Source organism: Pelmatolapia mariae, linkage group LG9 (genome assembly GCF_036321145.2).
Source record: "Pelmatolapia mariae isolate MD_Pm_ZW linkage group LG9, Pm_UMD_F_2, whole genome shotgun sequence".
NCBI classification, from domain to species: Eukaryota; Metazoa; Chordata; class Actinopteri; order Cichliformes; family Cichlidae; genus Pelmatolapia; species Pelmatolapia mariae.
In genome coordinates this window covers 7,393,879-7,421,512 of record NC_086235.1, presented here as the reverse complement: position 1 = coordinate 7,421,512, position 27,634 = coordinate 7,393,879, and the positions used below count along the sequence as shown (strand labels likewise).

The following is a 27,634-nucleotide window of genomic DNA, read 5'->3' as shown; positions in this document are numbered from 1 at the left end:
GTTTTTAAGGCGTTGCATGGGTTTGCACCCTCATACCTTTCTGATTTTTTAAATTGGTACATTCCTGCAAGATCACTGAGGTCTGTGGATCAGATGCTCTTAGCTGTCCACGGTCCAGATTAAACACAGAGGACACCAGGCCTTTGCTGTGACTGCTCCTAAATTGTGGAACAAACTGTCCCTTTACATCAGGACCTCCTCAACATTGGACAGTTTTAAAACCCTTCTAAAAAATGAATGAGTTTGTACAACTTTTGTCTTACTCAAATCGTATAGAAGTATTGTGTTGTATAGCTGGAGACAGCGTTTATACTGCTGTCTGCTTTGGTCGCAAAGCCATCATGGATCTCTGTGGAGATCATGCTTTTTTTAGATTCAGTTAAAATCAAGGCACTCGAAAAGATCGTCTGGAAAAGAGAAATATTCTTGGAACAGAGTTTAATACACAGAATTATATGGACAGCAAGAAATTACACACAGAATATAGCGAGACAGCAAAGTGAAACGAACCCCATGCTGAAGAGCCTTTAAGCACAAACATAACGAATTTGCAAATGGATAACAAACAGTCATTATAATTCATCACACATTGAAATATCAGACAAATCAACAATAAAGCTCTTCCAATTAGTGGCCCATTGATATTATGCTGAACACAGTCCAAAAGATTCAATAAGTCACATCAGTCTCTACTGTCTGTCTACTGTTTACTATCATAGCCAAGTGGCTAACAAAGGTAAACAGCAGTTTTCTCGATCCCTACTAATGAATGTTATCTTGTTTCAGGACAATACCAGGTAAGCAGATGTGTCGTTGTTTTCTGGGATTTCACACAACCCAGGAAAAAGAATTAATACATAATAGGCTTGGAGTGACAATATGAATCATAATCAAGCAGCCTGCCCCCCTCCCCTTTTGACAGGTTGTGTGTGAGACTTCAGCACAGCAGCAAGCAGGCGCACCGAGGGCCCTCACACTCAGTTTTTACATATATGCTGTTAATGCTGTCATCAAGATTGACACGATTACAATTTTTAACCCATCTGGAGCGCAGAATGCACAAACTTTGGACAAATTGTCCAAAATGCATTGACAGAGACATTTCAGGGATTTTGGGTCATTCTGCGCTCCAGAACGGATTAATTGTGAAACATTTTTTAATCACGTAATCGTGATGTCAGCATTGACGTTAAGTTTGACCTTCAAACCAGAAGAGGATTTTTCTGTCTCTTCATAGTCACTGTGATCCAGTGATGGGAGTGATTTCAGCCCTGAGTGATCACGCTGATGTTTGTACAGAGCAGACAATGAGGTGAATGTTTCGGCACATTGGTAACAGTGAAACGGTTTATTAGTAACGTGGGATCGTTTGTGTTCGGAGTATGAACTGAGATTACTGAAGCTCTTGTCACACTGGTCACAGCTGTAGTTTCCTTCCATGTGTGCACGTTCATGAAAAATACGATTACCTGATTGTGAGAAGCTTTTGTCACTGTCTCTGCACTTAAATGGTTTCTCTCCTGTGTGGACTTGTTTGTGTGATTTAAGGTGACCTGCAGTAATGAAGGATGACCCACACTGATCACAGAGGTGCTTTTTAACCCCACTGTGAATCAGTTCATGGCGTTTTAATCTACTTGATGTGGTGAAGCTTCTCCCACATTCTTTGCAGTATTTCAGTTTGTCTCCAGTGTGTTTACGTTGATGTACTTTTAGGGTGTATTGGTGACTGAAAGTTTTTCCACAAAGGTCACAACGAAAGTCTTTCCCACCACCACAGTGATGACAGGGTTGAGAACTGGATCCATCTGTGTCGCTCTGCTTCTAAACAAAGAACAAAGACAGTGAAAGTCATTCCTTCAACATTTTTATCCTGAAGGTCGCCTGAAATAAAGAGCATCTCTGCAGACGTCCAATTACATTTTACTGTTTCAGTTAACACACTCAGTTTACTGCGCTGAAATAACTACAATACTACCACCATAATACTACAGTAATACTAAAATCATAACTGACATGAAAATCTGAATAATCACTCAGAGCTGCTTTTCCATGCAGTAGAATTGCTAACATGCTAACACAGTTTAATGAGCAGAGTTGTTCCAAACAGTCAGGCTAAAATGACAAGATAAAAATATAAATACATACCTCACAGTGACTGCACTTGGAGAGTCTCTTTCTGGTGTGGATCTGTTGGTGTAGGCTCAGGTTAAGTGGAGATTTAAAAGTCTTCTCACACAGGTCACATTTATAAGGTCTCTCCTCAGTGTGGGTAAACATGTGTTGTTGTAACTTTGTATGTGTTGTAAACTGTTTGCCACACTGATCACAGCAGTACACATCATGTCCGGTGTGAATGCGTAGGTGTCTATTTCGATTCCGTATATAGCTGAAAGTTTTGCCACAGATGTCACAGCTGTATGCCTTCATTCCAGAGTGGGTAACTAGATGCCTCTGTAAGCTGCTACTTTGAGTAAAAGCTCTGCCACACTGATCACAGCTGTATGCTTTAACTCCACTGTGGATGAGTTGGTGTTGTTTTAGAGCATCCTTCCAGGAAAAAGACTTTCCACACAAGCCACAGCTGAACGGTCTCTCTCCAGTGTGGATGACCTGATGCTGTTTTAGTGAAGCTTTCCTAGTAAACTCTTTTCCACACTCGTCACAGGTGTATGTTTTCTCTCCCTTTCTTCTGTGAGGTTTGTCGGCCTCCTGAGAGCACTGACCTCTCGCTCCATGTTGGTCCTGCAGTGACAGAGATACAAACAGAGGCAGTGAGTGAAATGCAGTCGTGGAACAAACTGAACCTTCAAACTCCCTCCATTAACACTAGTTTTAAACCTGAAGGTGGAGTGTGGCACCAACCACCTTAAAGGTCTCTTATCCCCACCTGCTGGTAGTTCTAACACATTACATCCAACCTGGTGTTAAAAATAATCAAATATTCTGGTTAAAAGAAACAGTCTGGATGATTCTTAATAAGTTATTGTTCACAGTTACATGTACAGTACTCTGTACAGCTTACATGCTCTGAGAGAAATAATTTGAAGCTTTAATATTTCTTGTCCAATACCCAGGCAACCGCTGAAACACCAGTTATAATACCTGCGTATGTTGGTGACCACAATGCAGCAGCAGACTGAACAAGGACTGAAACCTGCTCCATCATATCATTTTTATCAATTTACAAAGCACCAACAACTCAAAACATATTGCAAAATCTGTTAGTATATAAGGCTTTGTCCTTATCTAATAAACAGCTCATATGTCAGCTGCCAGCAGAGCTGTAGAAAGGAAAATATGTGAGAGAAGAACTTCAGATCCCGAGTGTGTGAGGACAGAGAGGATCAGCTTTATTTCAGATTTGAGGGAAAAACTTTATTTTTCAGTTTGTGATGATTCTGTTCTCTTCGTGATTCCAGGAGCTTCCCTCAGATTCAGACCTCAGCACCACCCAGTGACAACAGACAAATCATCCAACATGTTCACATGTTAACTGCAAAATTAATTGATGAAAACAGTACAAAGGTTAAAGTACCACATGACGTGCTGTCAGTGAAAGCTGCAGCTCTTTTATTGATACATTTAAAGTAGTGCTGTCAATAGATTAAAAATAATAACCTAATAAATAAACTAATAAATCGCTCAATTTTTCTGTATTTAATCACAATCAATTGATCAATATGCCTGAATGCAATTACACTTTTTGAACTTTATATTTAAGCATGTAACAGACATTCATGCAATATAATGAAGTAAATGCAGAATAAACCCAAAGAATATTTGCTTTGTGTTTTCTTCAATCTTTTAACACAGGTTCTCTCCTGTGAAATACAACTTTTTAAAAAGCCTAAATACTAATATGTAAGTATACAATAATATATTATATATATGAGTGCTGTCAAAGAAAATGTTTAATCATATTCATCACAGGGTTACTGTGGATTCATTTGGATTAGTCACGATTAAGTATCATTCATTTATTCTTTATGTTTCCTTTTATATATTTCCATAAATTTCTAATTTCTTCAATGATAATAAAGTCAATGTAACAGTTACTAGCTTAGTTCAATGAAGGAAAATGTCTGTTTGTAACCTGAGGGTTTTTACTTTTACTCCTTACATTTAAAAAACAGATGTGTTTGAGGTCTGAGGAATTTGAGGGGAGTTATTTCATCACTGCAGGCATCAAACATCAAACCAATATGAACCTAAACAGTAACACATGAAAGACAATCCTGATCATGTACTAATCACCAGGGTGCGAAATATAAAAAGAGATGAAAGAGGCAAAACTGTGAGTGGGCCAATGTTTTTCTTCTTTTTGTTTTTGCACAGCACCTAAACGACTGCAGGTGCTCATAAGTTGCAGTAACAATACTTCAGCATCTAGCTATCCATGCAGAAGACGAGCAAGCATAAATAGAGTAATATTTTTTAAGTGGCAGGTAATTTCAATTTTTTTTGAAAATTTCTATCAGCTCAACAAACATCAGCAAACACACAAACTGTTTGTGTGCAGTTTATCTCACAGTGTGTTGCTGGCTAAAGATCCAGATGCTGTACATCACAGGGAGAGAAAAGAAAGAGAGCTAACTTCACTCAGAGATGGAGAAAGATAAGACACACAGGACAGGAGAGGAAGAAGAGAGGTTAGATTTAAAGGGAAGGACTGCTCAGTGGGATTTAATAAACTGAAAATGTAAAGCTTACATGTAAGTCCTCATGTGTTGAAATCAGATATTGGGTCTGTACATGTGACATTATGTTTTTTCATAAACTGAAAGATGCTGCAAAACAATCTGAGGCAGACTAACTGTGTTATTTAAAGACTGCATGAAGATCCTCTGCAGGTTAGTGCAGGATAAACAGGTTAGTTTGCTGAATTGTGATGGATTTAAAGTAAAGAACAGTGTGTGACTGGTGCACAGTGACTGTGGTGCTCATGTCAGAGTTAGATTACATCAAGTGTAGCAGAGATTCATTCAAACCTCATTTAAACTGGTCTCAACGAAAGACCAAGACAGACTTTTAATTCATTTGAAAGCCTGATGCTTAAACTTTTCCACCCCAGCTGTAAAACTAAGAAACCAGTCTTATTTGTTATCATCTATCGTCCACCTGGGCCTTACACAGAGTTTGTCTGATTTCTCAGACTTTTTATCTGATTTAGTGCTCAGCTCAGATAAAATAATTATTGTGGGTGATTTTAACATCCATGCAGATGCTAAAAATGACAGCCTCAACATTGCATTTAATCTGTTATTAGACTCAATTGGCTTCTCTCAAAATGTAAAAGAACCCACCCACCACTTTAATCACACTCTAGATCTTGTTTTAACATATGGCATAGAAACTGAACATTTAACAGTGTTTCCTGAAAACCCTCTGCTGTCTGATCATTTCCTGATAACATTTACATTTACAATAATTGATTACACAGCAGTGGAGAGAAAACTTTATCAAAGTTGATGTTTTTCTGAAAGTGCTGTAACAAAGTTTAAGAATATAATCCACCCACTGTTATCATCTTCAATGTCCTGTACCAACATAGAGCAGAGCAGCTACCTGAACGCTACTCCAACAGAGGTCGATTATCTTGTTAATAATTTTACCTCCTCACTACGTACCACTCTGGATACTGTAGCTCCTGTGAAAACTAAGGCCTCAAATCAGAAGTACCTGACTCCGTGGTATAATTCTCAAACACGTAGCCTAAAGCAGATAACTGGTAAGCTGGAGAGGAAATGGTGTGTCACAAATTTAGAAGATCATCATTTAGCCTGGAGAAATAGTTTGTTGCTTTATAAGAAAGCCCTCCGCAAAGCCAGAACATCTTACTATTCATCACTGATTGAAGAAAATTATATCTATCACTGTAGCTATGTTTATAGATGTCCTCCTTGTTTATTGTGTGGGGTAAGTGATGATGGGAATTACGGGTAACAATGAATGGTGGGATTCAATAGAATGTTGAGCATGGGGTAGGGATTAATAAGTATGTTATACTTCTTCCTGCTCCATTTCAGACTTAATAATTGTCATTTCATGTCATTTAGACTGTTTTATTTTATTTGTTTTTTTTTTATTTGAGCACATACGTATGTGTATTTACATATATATTCGTATTTGTAAATGGAAGTATGTGTACTTGTCTATATATTGTTTTTTTTCTTTCTGTATATGTCTGAAATAAAGATACAATAATAATAATAATAATAAAAATAAGAACAACCCCAGGTTTCTCTTCAGCACTGTAGCCAGGCTGACAAAAAGTCAGAGCTCTATTGAGCCAACCATCCCTTTAACGTTAACTAGTAATGACTTCATGAACTTCTTCACAAAGAAAATTTTAATCATTAGAGAAAAAATTACCAATAATCATCCCACAGATGTAATATTATCTACAGCTACTTTTAGTACCATTGATATTCATTTACACTCTTTTTCTCCAGTTGATCTTTCTGAGTTAACTTCAATAATTTCTTCCTCCAAACCATCAGCATGTCTTTTAGACCCCATTCCTACAAAACTGCTCAAAGAAGTCCTGCCAATAATTAATGTTTCAATCTTAAATATGATCAACCTAGCTCTAATAATCGGCTATGTACCACAGGCCTTCAACCTGGCTGTAGTTAAACCTTTACTTAAAAAGCCATCTCTAGACCCAGCAGTCTTAGCTAATTATAGGCCAATCTCCAACCTTCCTTTCATATCAAAAATCCTTAAAAAGAGTAGTTGTCAAACAGTTAACTGCTCATCTGCGGAGGAATGGCTTATTTGAAGAGTTTCAGTCAGGTTTCAGAGCTCATCACAGCACAGAAACAGCTTTAGTGAAGGTTACAAATGATCTTCTTATGGCCTCTGACAGTGGACTCATCTCTGTGCTTGTTCTGCTAGACCTTAGTGCAGCATTCGATACTGTTGACCATAATATTCTATTAGAGCGATTAGAACATGCTGTAGGTATTAAAGGTACTGCACTGCAGTGGTTTGTATCATATCTATCTAATAGACTCCAATTTGTGCATGTAAATGGAGAGTCCTCTTCACACACTAAGCTCAATTATGGTGTTCCACAGGGTTCAGTGCTAGGACCAATTCTGTTTACATTATACATGCTTCCCCTAGGCAGCATCATTAGAAGACATAGCATACATTTTCACTGCTATGCAGATGACACCCAGCTCTATCTGTCCATGAAGCCAGATAACACACACCAATCAGCTAAACTGCAGGAATGTATTAAAGACATAAAAACCTGGATGGCCGCTAACTTTCTGCTTCTTAATTCATATAAAACTGAGGTTATTTTACTCAGCCCTGAAAATCTTAGAATTACAGTATCTAAGCAGATTCTTACTCTGGATGGCATTACCTTGGCCTCCAGTAACGCTGTGAGGAACCTTGGAGTCATTTTTGACCAAGACATGTCCTTCAATGCACATATTAAACAAATATGTAAGACTGCTTTCTTCCATTTGCACAACATCTCTAAAGTTAGAAATATCCTGTCTCGAAGTGATGCTGAAAAACTAGTTCATGCATTTATTACATCTAGGCTGGACTATTCATTATTAATTCATTATTATCAGGATGTCCTAAAAACTCCCTGAAAAGCCTTCAGCTAATCCAAAATTCTGCAGCAAGAGTCCTGACAGGGACTCGAAAGAGAGAGCATATTTCTCCTGTTTTGGCTTCCCTTTATTGGCTTCCTGTTAAATCCAGAATCGAATTCAAAATCCTGCTCCTCACATACAAGGTCTTAAATAATCAGGATGGGAACCGGTATCCGGTGCCATCTGTCATAATTTTGGTGCTTTCTTTCGGTGCTTTTTTTCCCTGAGATGTAATACACTTTAAATTATAGACAAAGTCCTTTGCAAGCGTAGTAGGCAGGCCCAGGTACATACGTTCTTTTAGAGCAGAGCTACAGATTAAAAATGCCTAAGGCAAAGCGGTCAAAAGTCTGGCTGTACTTCACAGCAAAATATGCAAACTCAGCAGCCTGCAACAAGTGCTTTAAGCTGATACTGTGATACTGTGCAAAGGAGGTAACTCCTTGAATCTGATGAAACACCTAGCGACGCATAGCATTTTGTTAAAAGCCGAGAAATGCACCGTATTTGATAGCTTGCTGCCCGATGAGTAGAGTCCTGGCCCCTAGCCCTGACAGTGTAGCAGAAATAATGACGGATGATGATGGCAGCAGCAGCCGTTCTTCTCCGAGTGAGTAGCTTCGCGTTCCTGCGAATGTTAGCAAAGCCAACATAACAGCACTGCTAGAGGAGCACCGTTCGGCTTTACTGCCGGAGCTAAAAGTCAGCTTTTTTTGATGACGTGAATAGAAAGCTGGACGGACTACAGAAGGCATCGGACAACCATGGTGAGCGCCTAGAATCTTTGGAGGAAAGCACCAAAACGCTCAACCAGCGCCTTGCTAAAGTGGAGGGTACCTGTGAGACACTACGGGTCGCTAATGAAAAGCTGAAGGCTAAGCTATCGGACACTGAGTCGAGAAACATACGCTGTAATGCCTGCCTTATCTGCCTGGAAGACGGGATTCAGGGTCCACAACCCTCAAAGTTTTTTTCACAGTTGTTGCAAGACGTTTTTGGGAGAGACATTTTCCCCTCTCCCCCCAAACTGGATCGTGCACACCGTATTTTGGCCCCCAAACCGGCCCCCGGAGGCAGACCGGGGCCCGTCATTGTCTGTTTTCACCGCTATCAAAACAAGGAGCTGCTAATACAAGAGGCTAGGAGGAGGAACGACCTGAAGTATATGGATAAACCATTCCGGGTCTACAAAGACTATAGCCCCGAGGTGGTGAGCCAGCGGAGAGAATACAGGTCGGTGATGTCAAGCTTGTACAAGATGGGCCTGAAACCATCACTGCTATACCCAGCGCGACTACGCATCGTTAAAACAGATGGTGTACACCTCACATTTGGCTCTGTGGCTGAGGCCGAACGGTTTGTGCAAGACTCCATGGAAGACTGAACTGTTTTGAGGCGCGTGGAACACGGGACTACTTGGGACGACTGTTACGGCATTGTCATGCTTCCTATGTTGATTTTCAGACGTATATCTTCATTCCTTGTCAAAGGAGTTTGCAAAGAAAAGCGTCTGGACTTCTTTAAGTTGCTTGAAGACGTTTCACCTCTCATCCGAGAATCTTCTTCAGTTCTAAGGTCAAATGGCCGAGAGTCCCAGATTTAAACCCAGTGGAAGTATCCCCCCAAAGAGGGACAAAGGATCCCCTGGTGATCCTCTAATCACATGAGCCAAGGTGTGAAAGCGGGTGTGGGACCTAATCAGCCAGGGTTTCGGGTGAGCTCATTGTGAAACCTGGCCCCACCTTGTCATGTGAATTCCTGAGGTCAGATGGCTCAGGATGTGAGTGGGCATTAAGGCGTCTGGGGAGGGAACTCAAAACTGGATTATAGATGGCAGACAGTTGGTGTCGTAAACCACCGCCTCTGTTCAAAGATGGTCGCTCACAGTGGACATAGAGCGACCATCTTTAGATGATGATATTCCTTTTTTTCCCCAAACGCTCATCAAACCTACAGTAGAATTGACTTTTTTTTTTTTTACTGATAACAAACTAACCTCTCTTGTTAAGTCATGTGATTCTCAGCCTATTGTAATATCTGACCATGAGCCCTAAATATTGACACAGCACATACCTGGTATGGAGTCTCCTAAATGGATGTGGAGATTTAACTCTCTTTTGTTAAGTGATGAAAACTTGATAGAATTTATTTCAGATCAAATAACCTACTTTTTGGAATTTAATTTAACTCCAGATATTTCCATCTCGTCGGTCTGGGAGGCTCTTAAGGCCTATCTTCGCGGCCAGGTTATATCGTTTGCAGCTAATAAGAAACATACTTCTACTTCTAAACTAAAGGATTTGGAAAAGCAAATAGCAGACTTGGATAATAGGAATTCTCAGAACCCCTCACCAAATTTATTTAAAGAATGTTTGAAACTGGGTGCAGAATATGACGTGCTTGCCTCACATTCTACAGAATATTTATTGTTAAAGAACTGCAGTGATACCTACGAGAACAGAGATAAGGCGGGAGAGATTCTAGCAAGACAGTTGAAATGTGTAAGAGCCAGGCAAACTATTAATAGGGTCGCAACCCGAGATGGTGGAACTGTTACAGATCAACAGGGGATAAATGATGCTTTTCAGCATTATTATTATAAGTTGCGTAGCTCCGACAGTACCAATGATTCTAACCTACTTTCTGATTTTTTTAGAGACTTAAAGATTCCAACATTGTCCCCAGACGAGGTTTCCACCCTGGATGCACCTCTGTAGCAGCAGGAAATCAACGGCAATAAAATAATTACAGTCTCGCCGATCACCAGGCCCTGATGGCTTACCAAATGAGTTTTATGCCGCCGCTGCTGGAAAACTAGCCCCTTCTCAAAAAAGATAAAAACCCTTTGGAATGTGGATCCTACAGGCCAATTTCACTCCTGAATTCAGACTATAAAATACTAGCGAAGGTTTTGGCCAACCGATTGGAAAAAGTTTTACCCAACATAATCTCTTCAGATCAGACTGGTTTTTATTACAAACAAGCACTCCTTTTTTAGTATTCGTCGACTACTTAATATAATGTACACCCCAGCCAAGCTGCTTCCGAATGCCTTCTCTCCATGGATGCGGAGAAGGCTTTTGATAGAGTAGAATGGGAATATCTTTTCGAGGCCTTGCAAAGATTTGGGTTTGGAAGTTCCTTTTTATCCTGGGTGAAATTACTCTATGCCTGTCCTTCAGCTATGGTACTCAATAATAACCATTTTTCTAAACCGTTCCGCTTACATCGTGGAACCCGTCAGGGCTGCCCCCTTAGCCCCCTCCTTTTAGTATTAGCTATTGAGCCGTTGGCAATAGCTATAAGACGTAATAATGCTATTCAAGGCATTTCGCGATATGGAACGGAGCATAAATTATCTCTCTATGCCGATGATCTCCTGCTGTTTGTATCCAAGGCTGAGGTAACAATTCCCTCCATTCTTGAACTTTTTGATACATTAGGGCTTGTGTCAGGCTATAAATTAAATCTACACAAGAGTGAATTACTGCCTCTAAATATGCCTCTCTCCACATTAGCAAACATTACTGTTTGCTAATGTGGAACTGTGACAAAAAACAGTGATCTCTTTAAATAAAATTTTACTAAGTTACACTTCAGTATGCAACAAAACTTGTCAAAATGGTCGCCGCTTCCTCTCTCGTTAGTTGGGAGAGTGAATGTGGTTAAAATGTCTGTATTACCCAAACATCTTTATCTGTTTTAAAGCCTCCCTATATACATTCTGAATGCTTATTTTAAGAAATTGGACTCTGTAATTACATCATACCTTTAGAACAATAAGAAACCACGTTTGCGCAAAGACCATCTGCAAAAGTCAAAGCAAGACGGAGGCCTAGATCTACCAAATTTCCATTATTATTACTGGGCCTCCAATTTACGCTGTCTGACCTACTGGCTGCACTATCAGCGGACCTGTATGGGTAGAAATGGAGAAGCTTTCTTCTGGTTCTTTCTTGCTATCATCTGTCGTAGGTACATCTATCCCGTTACCCAAAAGCCTGACAATTGAGAATCCTGTAGTTAATAATACTATCCAAATTTGCTTTCAGTTTAGAAAACATTTTAATCTTCTGAAGATGTGCTTAGGTAGCCCAGTAGCTTCCAACTATGTTTTTTCCCCTTCAATGTCTGATGCCACATTTCAGGGCTGGCAGAGGTGAGGGCTGAGATCTTTAAAAGAACTATTCATTGACGGCACATTTGCCTCATTTGAAGAGCTGACTAATAAATACAACTCCCCCCCCCCCCTCATTTTTTTTTAGGTATCTACAAATATGACACTTTCTTTCAGGCTCTATCCCAGGGTTCCCAAATTAAACCCCTAATGATGTAATGGATGACATTATGTGTTTTAACACGTTTAAGAAAAAGGCCATATCATCAATACTTGTTCTGATTTTCCGCCTGGGTTCTTCTTCTACGTCTGCAATTAAGCGATCCTGGGAAAAGGATCTTAAAATCTGTATTACTGAAGCAGACTGGGGCAATGTTTTAAGTAATATTCACTCTTCCTCCATGTGTGCAAGTAGAGCTGGGCGATATAAGATTTTTTCATATCACGATATGTTTTTTTCATTTCAGGCGATAACGATATATATCACGATATAAGCCAAATAACTATATTTGTAAGATTTAAATGTGCCGTTGCTCACAAGTAAAATGTGAAATAATCAGCAGCTTGTCTTGATTTTAATATTTATTTTCCATAATAAGTTCAACAGGGTAGATGTACTTAAGGAACATGAGACTTTTTCAGATAAATAAAGGCAAATATTGCAAACTACACAAAAGGCAGCCGCTAAAGCGTTTAAGTTTCAAAATAGAACAAACAAAACAGACTACTAAATTGCCAATTCCACTTAGAAACAAAATATTAATTCTAAAAATAAATCTTAGTTTGTTTTACAGAAGAACAGACAAAATTGACTAACATTTGTCAATATCAAATAAACTGAGAACTAAAAGGAAATTTTCAATCTCTCCTTGTTGTATAGCGTTCTGAACTTTCTGAATCCTTTATCATCTGCAACTGAAAATAGTTGTGGATGATTACTATACCTTTCTAATGTGACGTTGTTGTCCCTGGCTCTCTTTCTCTGTCTCTCCCTCCCGCTCTGTTCCTGTGCTACTGCGAGTGTAACTACCGCCCCTCCCCCCTCTTCCCAGCGCAAAGCACAAGGCTTGCGTGCAGAGTGAAGCGGAAAAAAAGTGCGAGAGAGAGGGTGAGAGAAGGAAAGAAAAAAACCCCCACGGCTCGCGATAAGGAGCCGGCTCGCGTCGTTCACGTCAAAAATCCGGCTCTAAGAGCCATTTCATTCGCGACCGACACATCACTACGAAATACCTTCGCACTACGGAACTTCTATGGCCCTTCCGTTCGACAATCTCTCCGGCATTGGAACCACCATCTCTTTTCTTTTCGGTAACCTGGTCACCCATGCTCTCGGTTGATTTTTCTCTAGTCGGCACACTCATTTCCTCCATTACCTAGGCGGCCCAGCTGGCTGCTTCCCAAACAAGTACACATGTGCGGCTTGGCACTTGTGCTGTACGTAACAAGTCACGTGATGTGACGCTGCGGCTGTGATTGGTTCGGCTCTGCGCTACTTAATTTGGATTGGCTGTTCTTTTCTTCTTCTTTTTTTTTTTTAAGAGAGCAAGGTCTATCGCAATAGTTTATTTTTCTATCGAGAAAAAGTTATTTCGCAATACATATCGGTATCGTTTTATCGCCCAGCTCTATGTGCAAGACATTGCCTTCTGCAGATTAAAATAGTGCATAGGGTACATCTCAGCAAATCAAAATTGGCAAAGATGTATCCTCAGATTGACCCAACATGCGAAAGATGTAAATTGGCAGAGGCCACCTCGATCCATATGTTTTGGTCCTGTCCCAAAATACAAAAGTTCTGGACGGATGTCTGTGGGGCTTTGTCATACATATTTGAATGAGAGTGTCACTCAATCCACTTTTATTTTTATTTGGGGTATCGGACACTGCTTCTTCTTTGGTGTTTAACGGCAGCTGGCATCCTTGTACACGCAGTGCTGCCAACCTCTGTTTCAGTCTGTTATTACACTCTTAAATCCTACTACTTATTCCTGCGTCTTTTCGGATCTTACGAAGCTTCAAACGGTGCATCGACGATTAAATTCGTCGACGACGATTTTCGACGTAATCGTGACTAGTCGACTAATCGTGGCAGCCCTACTCTACTTTTAAGATTAGGCTTAAAACTTTCCTTTTTGCTAAAGCATATAGTTAGGGCTGGAACAGGTGACCCTGAATCCTCCCTTAGTTATGCTGCAATAGAGGTAGGCTGCTGGGGATTCCCATGATGCATTGAGTTTTTCCTTTCCAGTCACCTTTCTCACTCACTATGTGTTAATAGACCTCGCTGCATTGAATCATATCTGTTATTAATCTCTGTAGGAGCCATATGAGTTGCTCCTTTTTTGACTAAGTGGGTTGGTTTAAATGGACTCACTGTATTGGTGCACGGGTGTGTCTCATAGGTGTGGTAGATGATAAATGTGGTTGCACTCACCTGTTCACCGCACCTGATGTTGATGAGCAGAAAGGTAGGGTGAGCATGAGGCAAAACTTTCTGTTGACCGCAGTTTGAGTGCAGCTTGAATTATTTTCATGTATTTTGACTGTAACTTGATGGTTTATGTATATTTGTGCACTAATTGATGCCATAGGCCAAGTTGTAATTTGGCATTGTAATTAGTGCAGTTATTTGTGAGTTGCAGTTATTTGTTTGTGCAGTCTGTGCATTTGTTTAATAGTTAATCCCATGTGCTGATTTGTATATTGGACAGTTGCATGTGGAATAAAAGGAGCAAATGTTACAGAAGTGTATTTTATGCGTTTATTCTTGCGCGTCATCCGTGTCCTCATGTTTAGCCTGCCGTGGCCGTAGGTTGGAGGAGCCACAACAAATTGTCAACAGAAAGTTTGTAGATTTTATTGGATTATTTATATATAGATGAGTTTTATTGATGAGAGTTTTACAGTTTGCTGTTGCCTTAGTCCACGCAGCTTTTAGAGTAAGCCTGTGGCGATACAAAACAGATTTCTTTCAGGAGCCATATTCCCCTGTGAGGTTTCAGCAGTACAGCTGCACTAGGCGTTGTACTGATTTGCTTTCTAGTTATTGTGCATCAGGCGGCTGAAGCCATTGGCTTGGGAGTACCGCCGCAGTTTGTGTTTAAGACAGTTTGTCTTTCTCACAGCTGATGGTATGGAGGTACATAAATACCCACCGCTGGTATGTACGGAAGACTAGGTTGAGTTAGTTAGGTTTAATAGGCAGATTAGTGGGGGATGTTGCTCCTGTTAATTGTGTGTGCACAAGATTTTATGAAGTGAATGTCATCAAGTTGATGTGTTGGAATGAAGCTGTGTGGCATAGGTGCAGTTCAGCGTTTGGATTTTGTAATGTTTTGAAGAAAAATGGAGACAGACCAATTAATACAATGTGTTGATGTGGATGGAAAGAAAAGACAGCCGAAACCAACTGCTAAGGTTTTGGAGAATCACATTGAAAGGCTTCAAACAGAATGTCACACTAAGATTAATAAAATGAAAAATGTCATAGAGGTTATTAAAGAATTAAAGCAATCTGAGGATATTTCCACTGTTCAGGCTCAATTAGAGAATTTGTCTGTGTTGCTTAATGAGGCAACTCGTCTGCATGAAACCTTGCTTCCTCAAGAAGAGCAAGAAAAACAAACTGCTTGGTTTATAAGTGTGCGAGCACATAATACTGAGTTTATGGAAGCGATAAAGAAATGGCTTCATGATGCAAAGGGAAACCCCCAGAGTAAAAATCAGGTGTCTGAGCTTGATTTGCCTCAGTTAAATCCAGCTGATGTATTTCCTGCTGGAAATGGTTATGGTGCTTCTAGGCATGCTGGGAATGTTGGTAAAGGTGCTGCGATAGATGATGTTAATCCAAGTGATAGCATCTCTAATGTTGGAAACAGAAGTTGTAGGAAAAGCAAATCATCACTCAGTGGCTCGATGGTTTCATCTGCCTTGTCAGTACGCATAATGGCAGAGGCTGACATGGCTGCCCTTCTTGTTCCATAGAGGTTGTTGAAAGAAAAGCATGCTTTGGAAGAACAAGAAATACAGCTTAAGAAAAGAAAGGAGCTGCTTGACTTAGAAACTGAAATAGCAGCTTCAGCAGCAAAGGTGAATGTTTTAAAAGCTTCTGAAATGTCCCGAGTCTCAAGTGCTGTTAATGGTAAATCTGATGCAATGAATTAGTATTTAGAACGAGAGCAGGGGCGTTTAGGCGTTTTAAATCCTAATGCTCCGTTGTTCAAACCTGTGTTACCAGAGCGACCATGTCAGGGTGTTGATGCAAGTGATCATCAAGCGCAGGTATTGGATGTAAGGCCCAAGGTTAAAAATACTTTTCAGCCCAAGGTCGTTTCGTTGGAAAAGTCAGAGACGAAGTTACATCAAGTATTTCCAGGTGCAGCTTCAACTACTCGGATGATGTCACAGTCTCACGCACAATCAAATCATCTTACACATATCAGTGACTGATATCATGTCATGATCATCTAGTCACCGTTTTGAAGAAACAAAATGAAATTACAACTTTATTGGCCGAGCAGCAGTCTCTGTTTTTGCTACCAAGGTGTGACATTCAGTTCTTTGATGGTAATCCTTTGCAATATCAAACATTTATGAGATCTTTTGAGCACATTGTGGAGAGTCAAGCTCACAGTGCTAAGCATTGTTTATATTTTCTCGAGCAATGTACTAGAGGCTATCCAAGAGAAATGGTCAGAAGCTGTCAGTATATGCCTGTTGAGTATGGATATGCTAAAGCTAAATCTTTGCTCCAGGAGAACTTTGGCAATTCGCTGAAAATTGCTGCTGCCTACATTGAAAGGGTCAGTAAATGGCCACTGTGAGTACAGGAAAATAATTATTAGAATGTAATGTGTTAAATTTTTTTAGATCATAGTAATAATGAAGGATTGGTCTGTGTTTCAGTTTGGTTTAGCTGTAGGCCTGAGAGTGTGTGTAATTGTTTAGAGAGAAAGGAATTTATGGACACTGGGAGTCTGGTGTCATAAAAGGAGTCAGGAAGCTACAGTTGGGGGGTTGCTGATGCTGAAACTTGTACCTTTAATAAAAGTTGCCATAACTTGGAAGTAGGTTTGCAGGAGACTCTCCACCTGATCTGTAAATGTAAGACAACAAGAGGCCAACGACCCAGTGGATGCAGGGTCTCAATATTTGTAATATGTTAACTCTGTTTTAGGAATCTGGTGTAGCTTGGTGAGGAGATTACTTTTATGACCCCGAGGAAGTCACGTACACAGAGACACACACAGTGCTTTGACTGTTACGACACACCCACACCTACATACACACTCACTCACGTGCACACACATACACACAGGTACGCACATACAATCACTCACGTGCACTCACATAGACACACGTGTACGTGCACACAAAGGCACTCAAGTGCTCGTGCACACACACAGACACGCAGAGTTTGCAGCACACCATGGGGGTTTTATGATGGGGTCACTTCTATAAAGCTGGCTGTAACTAACAAAGGAGGGAAGATCTGCAGAGGGACACCGGCCTGGCACATCTCCCCTTCTAGAAGATGCATGCTTAAATAAAGATGAATAAAGGTTTTGTGAAATAACTACTGAGTTCTGGTGCCGTCTCTGGATGCCCGAGGAATAAAAAGAACCGGGGTGAAACTGATTTCTTAACACCACCTATAAAATCTGATGATGTGAAGGCTTTGCAGGAATATGGGTTTTTATTAAGGCAATGTTGCAATGCAATGGGAGACGTTGAGTCCTTGCATGAGTTGGATGTCTCTGCTAATATGCAAGCAGTTATAAAAAAGTTGCCTTATAAGCTCAGGGATAAATGGAGGAATGTTGTGTGTGATCTGCAGGAGAGGTTTCAACGTAAAGTGGTTTTTAGCGATGTTGTTGAGTTTGTCGAAAAGCAAGTTAAGATCGCAAGTGACCCATTGTTTGGAGATATACAGGATCCTCCAACAGCCATCAGAAAAGAGGCGAGGAATGTTAAGTCTCAGTTTTACCCTAAGGCTAAGAGGAGTAGTTTCGCTACTACAGTGGCCAAGGTGGAAGGGAAGATTGAGCCAGCGTTGAGGCGAGAGAGTGGTTCAGTTGTGACCAAGGTTTGCTTGTTTTGTGGAGCAGGGCATATGTTGGATTTGTGTCCTTCATTTGAAAGAAAGCTGCACTGTGAAAGATTATCTTTTTTGAAAGAGAATGGTGTGTGTTTTGGTTGTCTGCGCAGTGGGCACAGAAGCAAGGACTGTAGGAAACGTCTCTTGTGTAAAGTCTGTAATCAGAAACACCCCACACTCTTACATATCCACTCCAAGCAGAGGGAAAGTGTTTCAGTGCAAACTATAGGAGGGGGAGAACCACCAGATGAAGGTCCTTCATGTGCTGTGCAAAGCAGTGGCGTTACTGGGGCCGGTGAGCAAAATAGTGCTCTATCCATAATACCAGTTAGAGTGAAGTCCAAGAAAGGTAATCAGTCACTGATAACCTATGCTTTTCTAGATCCTGGGAGTTCAGCTTCATTTTAGTACTGAAGGGCTCATGAATAGGCTGAATCTTTCAGGAAGGAAAACTGGCATTCTGTTGCGGACAATGGGTCAGGAGAAAATGGTCAGTAGTTATGTTGTTTCAGATTTAGAAGTAGCTGGTTTGGATTTAGATCACTACTGTGACTTGCCTGACTTATTTACTCAGAAAAGCATGCCTGTTCATCAATGTAATATTCCTCGACAGGAAGATCTCGACAGATGGCCACATTTGCGCTATATTAAGATACTGGAGATAAATTCCGGGGTAGACCTGTTGATCGGGACCAATGTGCCCAAGCTTTAGAGCCATGGGATGTTGTTAGAAGTCAGGATGGAGGTCCCTATGCAGTAAAAACTATGCTGGGTTGGATGGTGAATGGTCCTCTCAGAGAGGATTGTAAGACTGACATTTTTGATGTGAGTTTCAATAGGATTTCCGTGGCAAGAATGGATAAGATGTGGAGAAAAGAGCTGCAACTGCATTTGCAGGAGTCAGTATTTTGGACTGATAGTACCTCGGTGTTACAGTATATTAGAAATGAAAAAGATGGTGCGATGAAGTTCATTACTTATTTTTCTTCTTGGACTCGTCTGAAAAAGATGGTTGCATGGATTCTTAGATTCAAAAGTTTGCTGCAGGAACTTAGTAAAAAGAGGAAACAGCTGAAAGAGAGCTTTACGTCTAGCGTGACTAAAGAAAATCTTGAGGAAAAGCTTAAAAGAGAGTTGCAAACTGTCAAGGACCATGCTGCTAAAGGATTTCTCTCGGTAGAAGAACTTGACAAGGCAGAGAATGCAGTTCTTTGCTTTTGTCAAAGGAGGATATATTCAGATGAGATCAGTAGGTTGCAGAGGGATGAAAAGGTGAAGAAGAGTAGAGAGCTCTATAGGCTTAATCCTAAGCTTGAGAATGGTGTGTTGAGAGTGGGAGGTAGGCTTAGTAGAGCAGCTATGCCTGAAGATGCAAGGCATCCCGCTATTATAGCTAGGGATCTTCATATTTCTGACCTCGTGCTTCAACATATACATCAGAAAATAGGGCATGGTGGACGTAACCACATGCTGTCTGAATTGCAGCAAAGGTATTGGATTCCAGGTGCAAGCATTGCCATAAGAAGGATTTTGGCTAAATGCATTGTGTGTCGCAGACTTAATGCAGCACCAGCATATCAGATGATAGCAGACCTTCCACAAGATCGCATCTCACCAGATGAACCTCCATTCTCTCGGGTTGGAGTAGATTGTTTCGGACCTTTTCAAGTTAAGCGTGGAAGTGGCAGTGAGAGCTGTGCATTTAGAGGTGTTGACATCTTTGAGCACAGACTCCTTTATTAATGCGCTCCGACGATTTATATCAAGGCGGGGTCAGGTATTGGAGATACGATCGGATAATGGTACAAACTTTGTGGGTGGTGAACGTGAGTTGAAAAAGGCAGTGGAAGGATGGAATCGGGCACAGATTCATGAGATGCTGCTGCAAAAGGGCATAAAGTGGATTTTTAATCCTCCTGCTGGTTCCCATCATGGCGGTGTTTGGGAACGTCTCATAAGGTCTGTCAGGAAGGTGTTAAATTCCATTTTTAAAGTGCAGAATTTGGATGAAGAAGGCCTTTGTACTGTTCTTTGTGAGGCAGAGGCTATTGTGAACAGTAGGCCAATAACCAAAGCTTCTACTGATCCTAATGATTTGGAGGCCTTGACTCCTAACCATCTGTTGCTGCTTGAGACCAAGCCATTGATGCCACCAGGAGTGTTTCAGAAGGGCAACGTATATGGACGACGTCGATGGAGGCAAGTACAGTACATGTCTGGCCTGTTCTGGAAGCGCTGGGTTAAGGAGTACCTGCCCCAGCTTCAAGAGCGTCAGAAGTGGCAGAGAATCGGACGGAACTTCATTCCTGGGAATGTGGTTATCGTGGTCGATGATTCTGCGCCTCGTAACTCTTGGGTGACTGGAAGGGTTGTGGAAGCAATTTCTGATGGTAAAGGACTTGTACGTCAGAATCGTGTTAAAACAAAGACTGGTTGTTTGGAAAGGCCAATCACTAAAGTGTGTCTTCTACAGGAAGCAGAAGAGTCATGAAGATTGACTTTTTCAAATGTCTATTTGTATTAATGTGTATTTCTTTATTTTGAATTAAAATTGTATCTTTGAATGTTTGATAAAGGATTGAGCATGTTTATCAATATGTCTTCTACATGGTAAGTATGATGTAATTATTGCTCTAAAATAATTAGGGGCCGGTATGTAGGAGCCATATGAGTTGCTCCTTTTTTTGACTAAGTGGGTTGGTTTAAATGGACTCACTGTATTGGTGCACGGGTGTGGGGCATGTCTCATAGGTGTGGTAGATGATAAATGTGGTTGCACTACGCGGCCGTAGGTTGGAGGAGCCGCAACAATCTCTGTCTCTCTTCCACAGCATGTCTTTATCCTGTTTCCTTCTCTCACCCCAACCGGTCGCAGCAGATGGCCTCTCCCTGAGCCTGGTTCTGCCGGAGGTTTCTTCCTGTTAAAATCTGTGTGTGTTCATGGAGCTTACATTTTCACCTGCTTGACATCACTGCCTGACAAGTTTAACTGTTTTCAGAACATTGCAGAGGCATTATTGACAGTATTTGGCTCTAATATCTGTGTGAGCAGATTATCTCTCACACAAAGAGTGTCCTCAGGTGGCCGTCTGAACGCTGGACACTCAGAGACCTGTGTCTCTGAGTGGGAGACCAGAGATCACATTAACACGTGTATCCCTCTATTAACAAACATGCCAGTTTGGCCCAGTTTATTTTTCTTATCATTGTTGTGAGGAGACCATAAATAGCATTAGCATTTTCTTTTGTACAGTTCATTTGCTGTTCTCCAAAAGCTGATTCTGTTCATCTGGACGTAGCATTTAAAAAAAATTGGCGCTGTATAAGTAACACTGAATTGAATGAAAATTGAATTAATAACACTACTACTACTAATAATAATAATCATCATAATAATAATAATAATACTAAAGAATAATAATTGCTTTTGACTTCTTAATGTTTGTAAACATAATTTAAAAATACATACTACAGCATAATATACAACACAGTCATATAACAGGTTGGGAGTATGAGAGTTTTAGACGTGACTGATTATTTGGTGAAACTGTGATATTTTCCTCACCGTCTGTGTTGAGCTCATTGTTTCCTCTGTAGTGACTCAGCTGAGTCCAGATGGCTGAAAATGTTCCTCTGCTGCTCCGTCAGACTCTTCTCCTCCTGCTGATCAGCTGGGACACAAAACAGATCTTTGTTAGGCTCCACACTGCACTGAAGAGTCAAAGTGTCTCATATGTTCATCTGACAACACAAAGTACAAATTTCACTCTGATTGCTTGTAGAAATCTTGTGAGACGTGTTGTGCTGCAAAGTGAGGTAACTCTCTCACTCACTTATACTTCAGGAGGAACTTTGTGACATTGGCTCTAATATTCTAAGCAGCCCTTTACTATGACAGGGCCAGAAAGTCATGTTTGAAGGTTTGGGAGAAGGACCATGTTAAAGGTGGATTGGGGTTTATACACTTTGTTATGATACAGGTAAGGCTGTAAGAGCCTGAAAAGGTGTCCTGAATGAACCTCTAAAACCAGTTTTCAGCTAACGACTCTGCTTCAGTCTGGAAAACAGCAACTACAAGTTTAAAGACTCCATCAACAATTCACACCCAGCCAACAGCCTGAACAGCTCCTCCTGTGGTTTCCACAAACAGGGACAGACCTGTTACTCCCCCACCCCACATTTTCAACACCTTCAGCCCCCCAGTCCCACCACCTCCACCATGTAAACAGACTCTTTAACATACAGAACCCAACAAAGCAGCTGAACCAGACTCAGTGTGTCCATCATAAACCATACAGTGGATCACAATATGAAGCAGTTTAAGACGACTGTTGCTGTGAACTTTTGCTATAGAAAGAAAACTGAACAGAACATCTGAATTCACTCGATGCTGAACATTCATTTCACAGAATGAAGAATTGTAATTATACTCAGATCTACCTGTGCTTTAATGATGGGGCCTTTAAACTTACACACTCAACAGCTTAACCAGCTTTCCTTCCTGGCTTTGACTGCAGCTGTGTTTGACACAGGAAGACATTATTACATTCTTCACACTCTCCTGCACATTAACCAGCACAATATATTTTTATTCTCTGTGCTTTCAAATATGAACACTGTTTACTTTCATCTCTGTTTCATTAGTTTTTGTTAACATCTTCCTGTGCATCACTTTACAGCAGCCACACTCATTAAAATGAGACTTTGTAGGAGTTCACTTCCTCTCATGTGTTCATCCACAGCAGCTGGACAATAAAGTTTATTGTGACCCTGATACTGCAGCAGATCGCTCTCATCCATTTCCTGTTATCACTTCAAATAGAAATGAGGCTGTAGAGGTTTGGTGCAGGCAGAAAAACAGCTGCAGGGACAATGAAAAGACTTTTCTGCTCCAACTCCTCCCAGCATGCTGAGCTAATGATTAGTTGGTGTTTTTCTCCAAACACTCTCTCACTCTTCTCTCAACGTGTTCACAATAAACTGTGAACAGACACCGAGGAGAGCAGCAGAAGACCTCATTCAGGAGCTAAACTCAACATGAACTGAACTCACAGTAAAGTTAGCTCGGTGCTTACCTTTAGATGAGCCCACAAACCGAGAGAAACTCCGTGATGAAGCTGGAACTCTTTCCAAACACAGGAAACAGATCAGGGAGCAGAGACCCACGTGGTTCACGCTGATCTCAGCTACGATCCAGGAGACAAGGGTGGGCAGATCGATGCAGATATCGATCCAAACGTTGGTACTACTTTATTCTCTTTGAATGAAAAAGCAGCTCTCTGTGCAAACACCTCCTCTCGTGGAGCGTCGTCACTTTGTTTCGCCCCCTTCTTCTTCTTCCTCGAAATTGTATTTGTGGTTGTCAAACAACAAAATGATGCATTACCGCCACCAACTGGTGTGGAGTGTGAACTGGAACGTCGACCAGCAATTTTTTACTCTCTTTTAAAAACTGGAATAAGGCCTGATCACTTTCACTTCTTGAGTCCTTTTGCAGTAAATCAATAAGATCCAGTTTCATTTTTATGTTACTGAGGTTTTGGATCAGTTACCTTCTCACAGTGTAATATAACATGTTCTATAGTTTTCTCTTCTCTTTTTTGAATGCTTTGAATGGAGGTTATAATCCACCATCACTGAACTGAAATGAAACTCTTAATAGGATGTCATGGTCCTGTGTCGTTAGACCCAGAGTTTTGTGTTTAATATTGTTATCATCGTATGTTTCGGGTTAATTCTTCTTTTCTTTCTTCTTCTTTTCTTGTTTTAGGGTTTATGTGTTTAGTGTTTCCTATATCTACCCATGTCACCCCCCCCCCCCCCCCCCCCCCCCGCTCTGTTCAGGTCCCTGAGTTTGTGTTTTTGAATTTTTCTGTTTTACTTTGAAGGTCTGTGTCAAGGTTCGTGTTATGTTTAGCTGTGCATCCCTCCTGTGTGTCTTTCCTGATTACCTTGTGTGTCTATCTCTGCTTGTCGTTGTTTCGTCTGTGTATCACTGTGTCTCTAACCCCAACATTCTCCGTGCGGTTTTCCCGTGTTCGTATGATTTCAGGTTTGTTTACTACTTTTCCCCAGTTTAAGTTACGTTTCAGTTTTCCCCTCCTGCACTAAAATTCACTCGCATCTCTGCGTTGATCTGCATCTTGGGTCATTTTGATTTTATTTTTTATTAATGCATGTATGTATTTCCTTTTATATATAGCAGTTATTTACAGTAGGAGTTTCCAAGGTGTGTTATTGCAGGCTAAAGGTCATTTTCAACTTTGTAAAAATATTCTACTAATATATTATCTTTTAACAGGAGTGACTAGTTTTAAAAAAGGGATTCTTTATGTCTGTGTAATATTTCATTAGTCTCTGCTGCTCTGTTATTTCTCTCCATACTCAACCTTGTTTTTGTTTTTCCCCTATAACACACAGTTATACATCACATATTATAAATCTGACTTTGATAAATATTTAGATCTTCACACATTTGAGGGTCCAAGTGTAAGTTGACTGAAGTGTTGGGTTTTATCCCTACAACATCCATAACTTTCACTGTTGTGTATGAGCAGAAACGAAAAACCAAAAACAACATGATATATGCATTACTGTCTTCAGCCTCTAGGGGGCATTGTTGTTCAGGAATACATTCTCCTCTGACAAGCTGCTAAAAGCACTTCTCTAACCAATGACTGTAAACGGAACGTAAAAGTTTATGAACTGTAAAACAGAACAGATACACTGAAGCCACAGTGATTTTAAACATATAGCACTGACAGTGATGACAGACAACATTACAGGTCAGTTTAGGTCAGTTTCAAAAACAATAATAAAACAATAACGCTATCAGGATAACTGGTGACTTTAAGGACATAAATCCAGTATGCCTCTGATGACTGGACATGAGAATTAATACAATTTATAAACTAATGAAAGATTTTATTATTAAAAACTTAAGGAGTGTTTTTAAAATAAAATTTTTGTGGAAAATGAAGGTGTTGCAACAAAAATAAATATATTTTAGCAATAACTCAAGTTGTTCAAAGTTGGAAGGAAGCATGATCTCTGGGTGAAGACTGTAGTAACAGGAGGAGGATGAGAAACAATGATGGTTTAATGAGCACTGAATAACAGAGGATCTGTATGTCTTCCATACAGTTACTGGATGAAATGTTTCTACAGCACATTTTAAAGAACACAAGGACGTGTTCACTGATGACTTTAAATGATCAAATTAAATGGTGCATCAGTGACTTTTAGATTTTAAGTTATATTTTCACATTTAATTAGGTAAGGCAAGGCAAGTTTATTTATATAGCACAATTCAACAATAAGGTGATTCAAAGCGCTTTACAGAGACATTAAAAACAAAAACAAATAAAAAGCATGATTTAAAATTGATTAAGACAAGCAAACAAACAAACAAACAAACAAACAAACAAACAAAACAGTATTTAAAATCAAAAATCAAAACAGTAGATAAAGTCAGTAGTTAAAATGTAAGTTTTGAAATTTAAGCTTAAAAGTGTGGATTTGGTGCTTTATTCAAAAGTAGCTGAGAATAGGTGAGTCTTCAACCTGGATTTAAATAAACTGAGTGTTTCAGCTGATCTGAGGCTTTCTGGGAGTTTGCTCCAGATATATGGAGCATAAAAGCTGAATGCAGCTTCTCCGTGTTTGGTTCTGACTCTGGGAACTGATAAAAAACCGGATCCAGATGACCTGAGGGATCTGGAAGGTTCATACTGGGTCAGGAGGTTACTGATGTATTTTGGTCCTAAACCGTTCAGAGCTTTATAAACCAGCATCAGAACTTTAAAGTCTATCCTCTGACGGACAGGCAGCCAGTGTAAAGACCTCAGAGCTGGACTGATGTGGTCCACTTTTTTGGTCTTAGTGAGGACTCTAGCAGCAGAGTTCTGAATGAGCTGTAGTTGTCTGACTGATTTTTTAGGTAGACCTGTAAAGATGCTGTTACAGTAATCAAGCCTGCTAAAGACGAATGCATGGACTAGTTTTTCCAGGTCCTGTTGAGACATCAGATCTTTTATCCTTGAAATATTCTTGAGGTGATAGTAAGCTGATTTTGTTATTGTCTTAATGTGTTTTTCTAAGTTTAGGTCTGCATCCATCACTACACCCAAATTTCTCGCCTGGTTTGTGGTTTTTAGGTGTATAGATTGAAGTTCTCTGGTGACCTGTAATCGTTTTTCTTTGGCACCAAAGACTATTACTTCAGTTTTGTTTTTGTTTAGCTGGAGAAAATTGTGGCACAACCAGTCATTCGTTTCCTCAATGCATTTACCAAGAGCCTGTACAGGGCCTCGGTCTCCTGGTGACATTGTGATATATATTTGTGTGTCATCTGCGTAGCTATGATAGTTTATTTTGTTGTTCTTTATAATCTGTGCCAGTGGGAGCATGTAGATGTTAAACAGAAGGGGTCCCAAGATGGAACCTTGGGGAACTCCACTTGTGATACTTGTCTGCTCAGATGTGAAGTTACCTATTGATACAAAGTATTTCCTGTTTTCTAAGTATGTTTTGAACCAGTTTAGTACAGTTCCTGAAAGACCTGCCCAGTTCTCCAGTCGTTTGAGTAATATGTTGTGGTCAACTGTATCAAATGCTGCACTGAGATCCAGTAAAACTAAGACTGACATTTTTCCACTGTCTGTATTCAGACATATGTCATTAAACACTTTGGTCAGAGCGGTTTCAGTGCTGTGGTTCTGACTAAAACCTGACTGGAAGGCATCATAGCAGTTATTCTGTGTTAAGAAGTAATTGAGCTGTTGAGAAACTGCTTTTTCAATGATCTTAAAAATGGGAGGTTTGAGATCGGCCTGTAGTTATTCATTTGTGTCTTGTCAAGATTGTCCTTTTTCAGTATAGGTTTAATTACAGCAGTTTTTAGTGATTCTGGAAACACACCTGACATTAAAGAAAAGTTGACGATCTGTAACAGGTCTGACTCCAAAGTCTTTGAGACCTTTTTGAAAAAACTTGTTGGCAGGACATCTAAACAGCAAGAGGAGGAGTTCAGTTGACCTAAGATGTCCTCCAGGTCTTTGCTGTTAATAGGGTGAAACTGTTTGATGGTGTTTAAACAGTTTTTTGGTGGACACAGTACATGTCCTGGATCTGCTGTTGATGTACCAATTGCTTGTCTAATCTTTTGGATTTTTTCTGTGAAGAATTTGGCAAAGTCATTGCAGGCCATGGTCGAATGAAGTTCAGCTGCCACTGACACAGGAGGGTTTGTTAGCCTGTCAACTGTAGAAAATAGGACCCGAGCGTTATGACTGTTTTTGGTGATGATGTCAGAGAAGTAGGACCTCCTTGCACTCCTCAGTTGTAAATTATAATTGTGAAGTTTATCTTTATAGATGTCATAATGAACCTGGAGGTTTGTTTTTCTCCATCTGCGCTCAGCTTTCCTACACTCTCTTTTTTCATTTTTCACCAGTGTGGAGTTTCTCCATGGAGACTTTTTCCTTCCAGAGATAATCTTCACCTTAATGGGAGCAATAGTGTCCATTACATTTAACATTTTAGCATTGAAGCTAGTGACGAGCTCATTGACTGAACCTCTGGACAGGTCAGGTGTTAATGGGAAGACCTGGTTAAAGATCTCACTACTGTGTTCAGTTATACACCGTTTTGTGATCACTGCTGTTGATATATTTGTGTGGGCTGAGATTTTACTTTCAAAGAAAACACAGTAATGATCAGACAGGCCCACATCAGACACAGTAACCTTTGAAATGCTCAGGCCCTTGGAGATCAGTAGGTCAAGAGTGTGTCCTCTATTAT

The 27,634-nt window shown here is 40.3% G+C and overlaps 1 protein-coding gene across 2 annotated transcripts; it reads right to left on the bottom strand.

Moving 5' to 3' along the window:
• Positions 1 to 450: 450 nt before the first annotated feature.
• Positions 451 to 23,137, bottom strand: LOC134634519 (zinc finger protein 271-like). Of its 2 annotated transcripts, none has more exons than XM_063483768.1 (4): positions 22,909 to 23,137; positions 21,399 to 21,504; positions 2,149 to 2,745; positions 451 to 1,824 (listed from the first exon to the last, which is right to left on the bottom strand). In XM_063483768.1, exons 2-4 carry the CDS (start codon positions 21,414 to 21,416, stop codon positions 1,162 to 1,164), a joined length of 1,278 nt encoding a protein of 425 aa, XP_063339838.1. In that variant the 5' UTR covers positions 21,417 to 21,504; positions 22,909 to 23,137; the 3' UTR covers positions 451 to 1,161. The 2 variants fall into 2 exon arrangements, with proteins under 2 accessions (XP_063339838.1, XP_063339839.1); XM_063483769.1 differs by having other exon boundaries at positions 451 to 1,821.
• Positions 23,138 to 27,634: the final 4,497 nt, after the last annotated feature.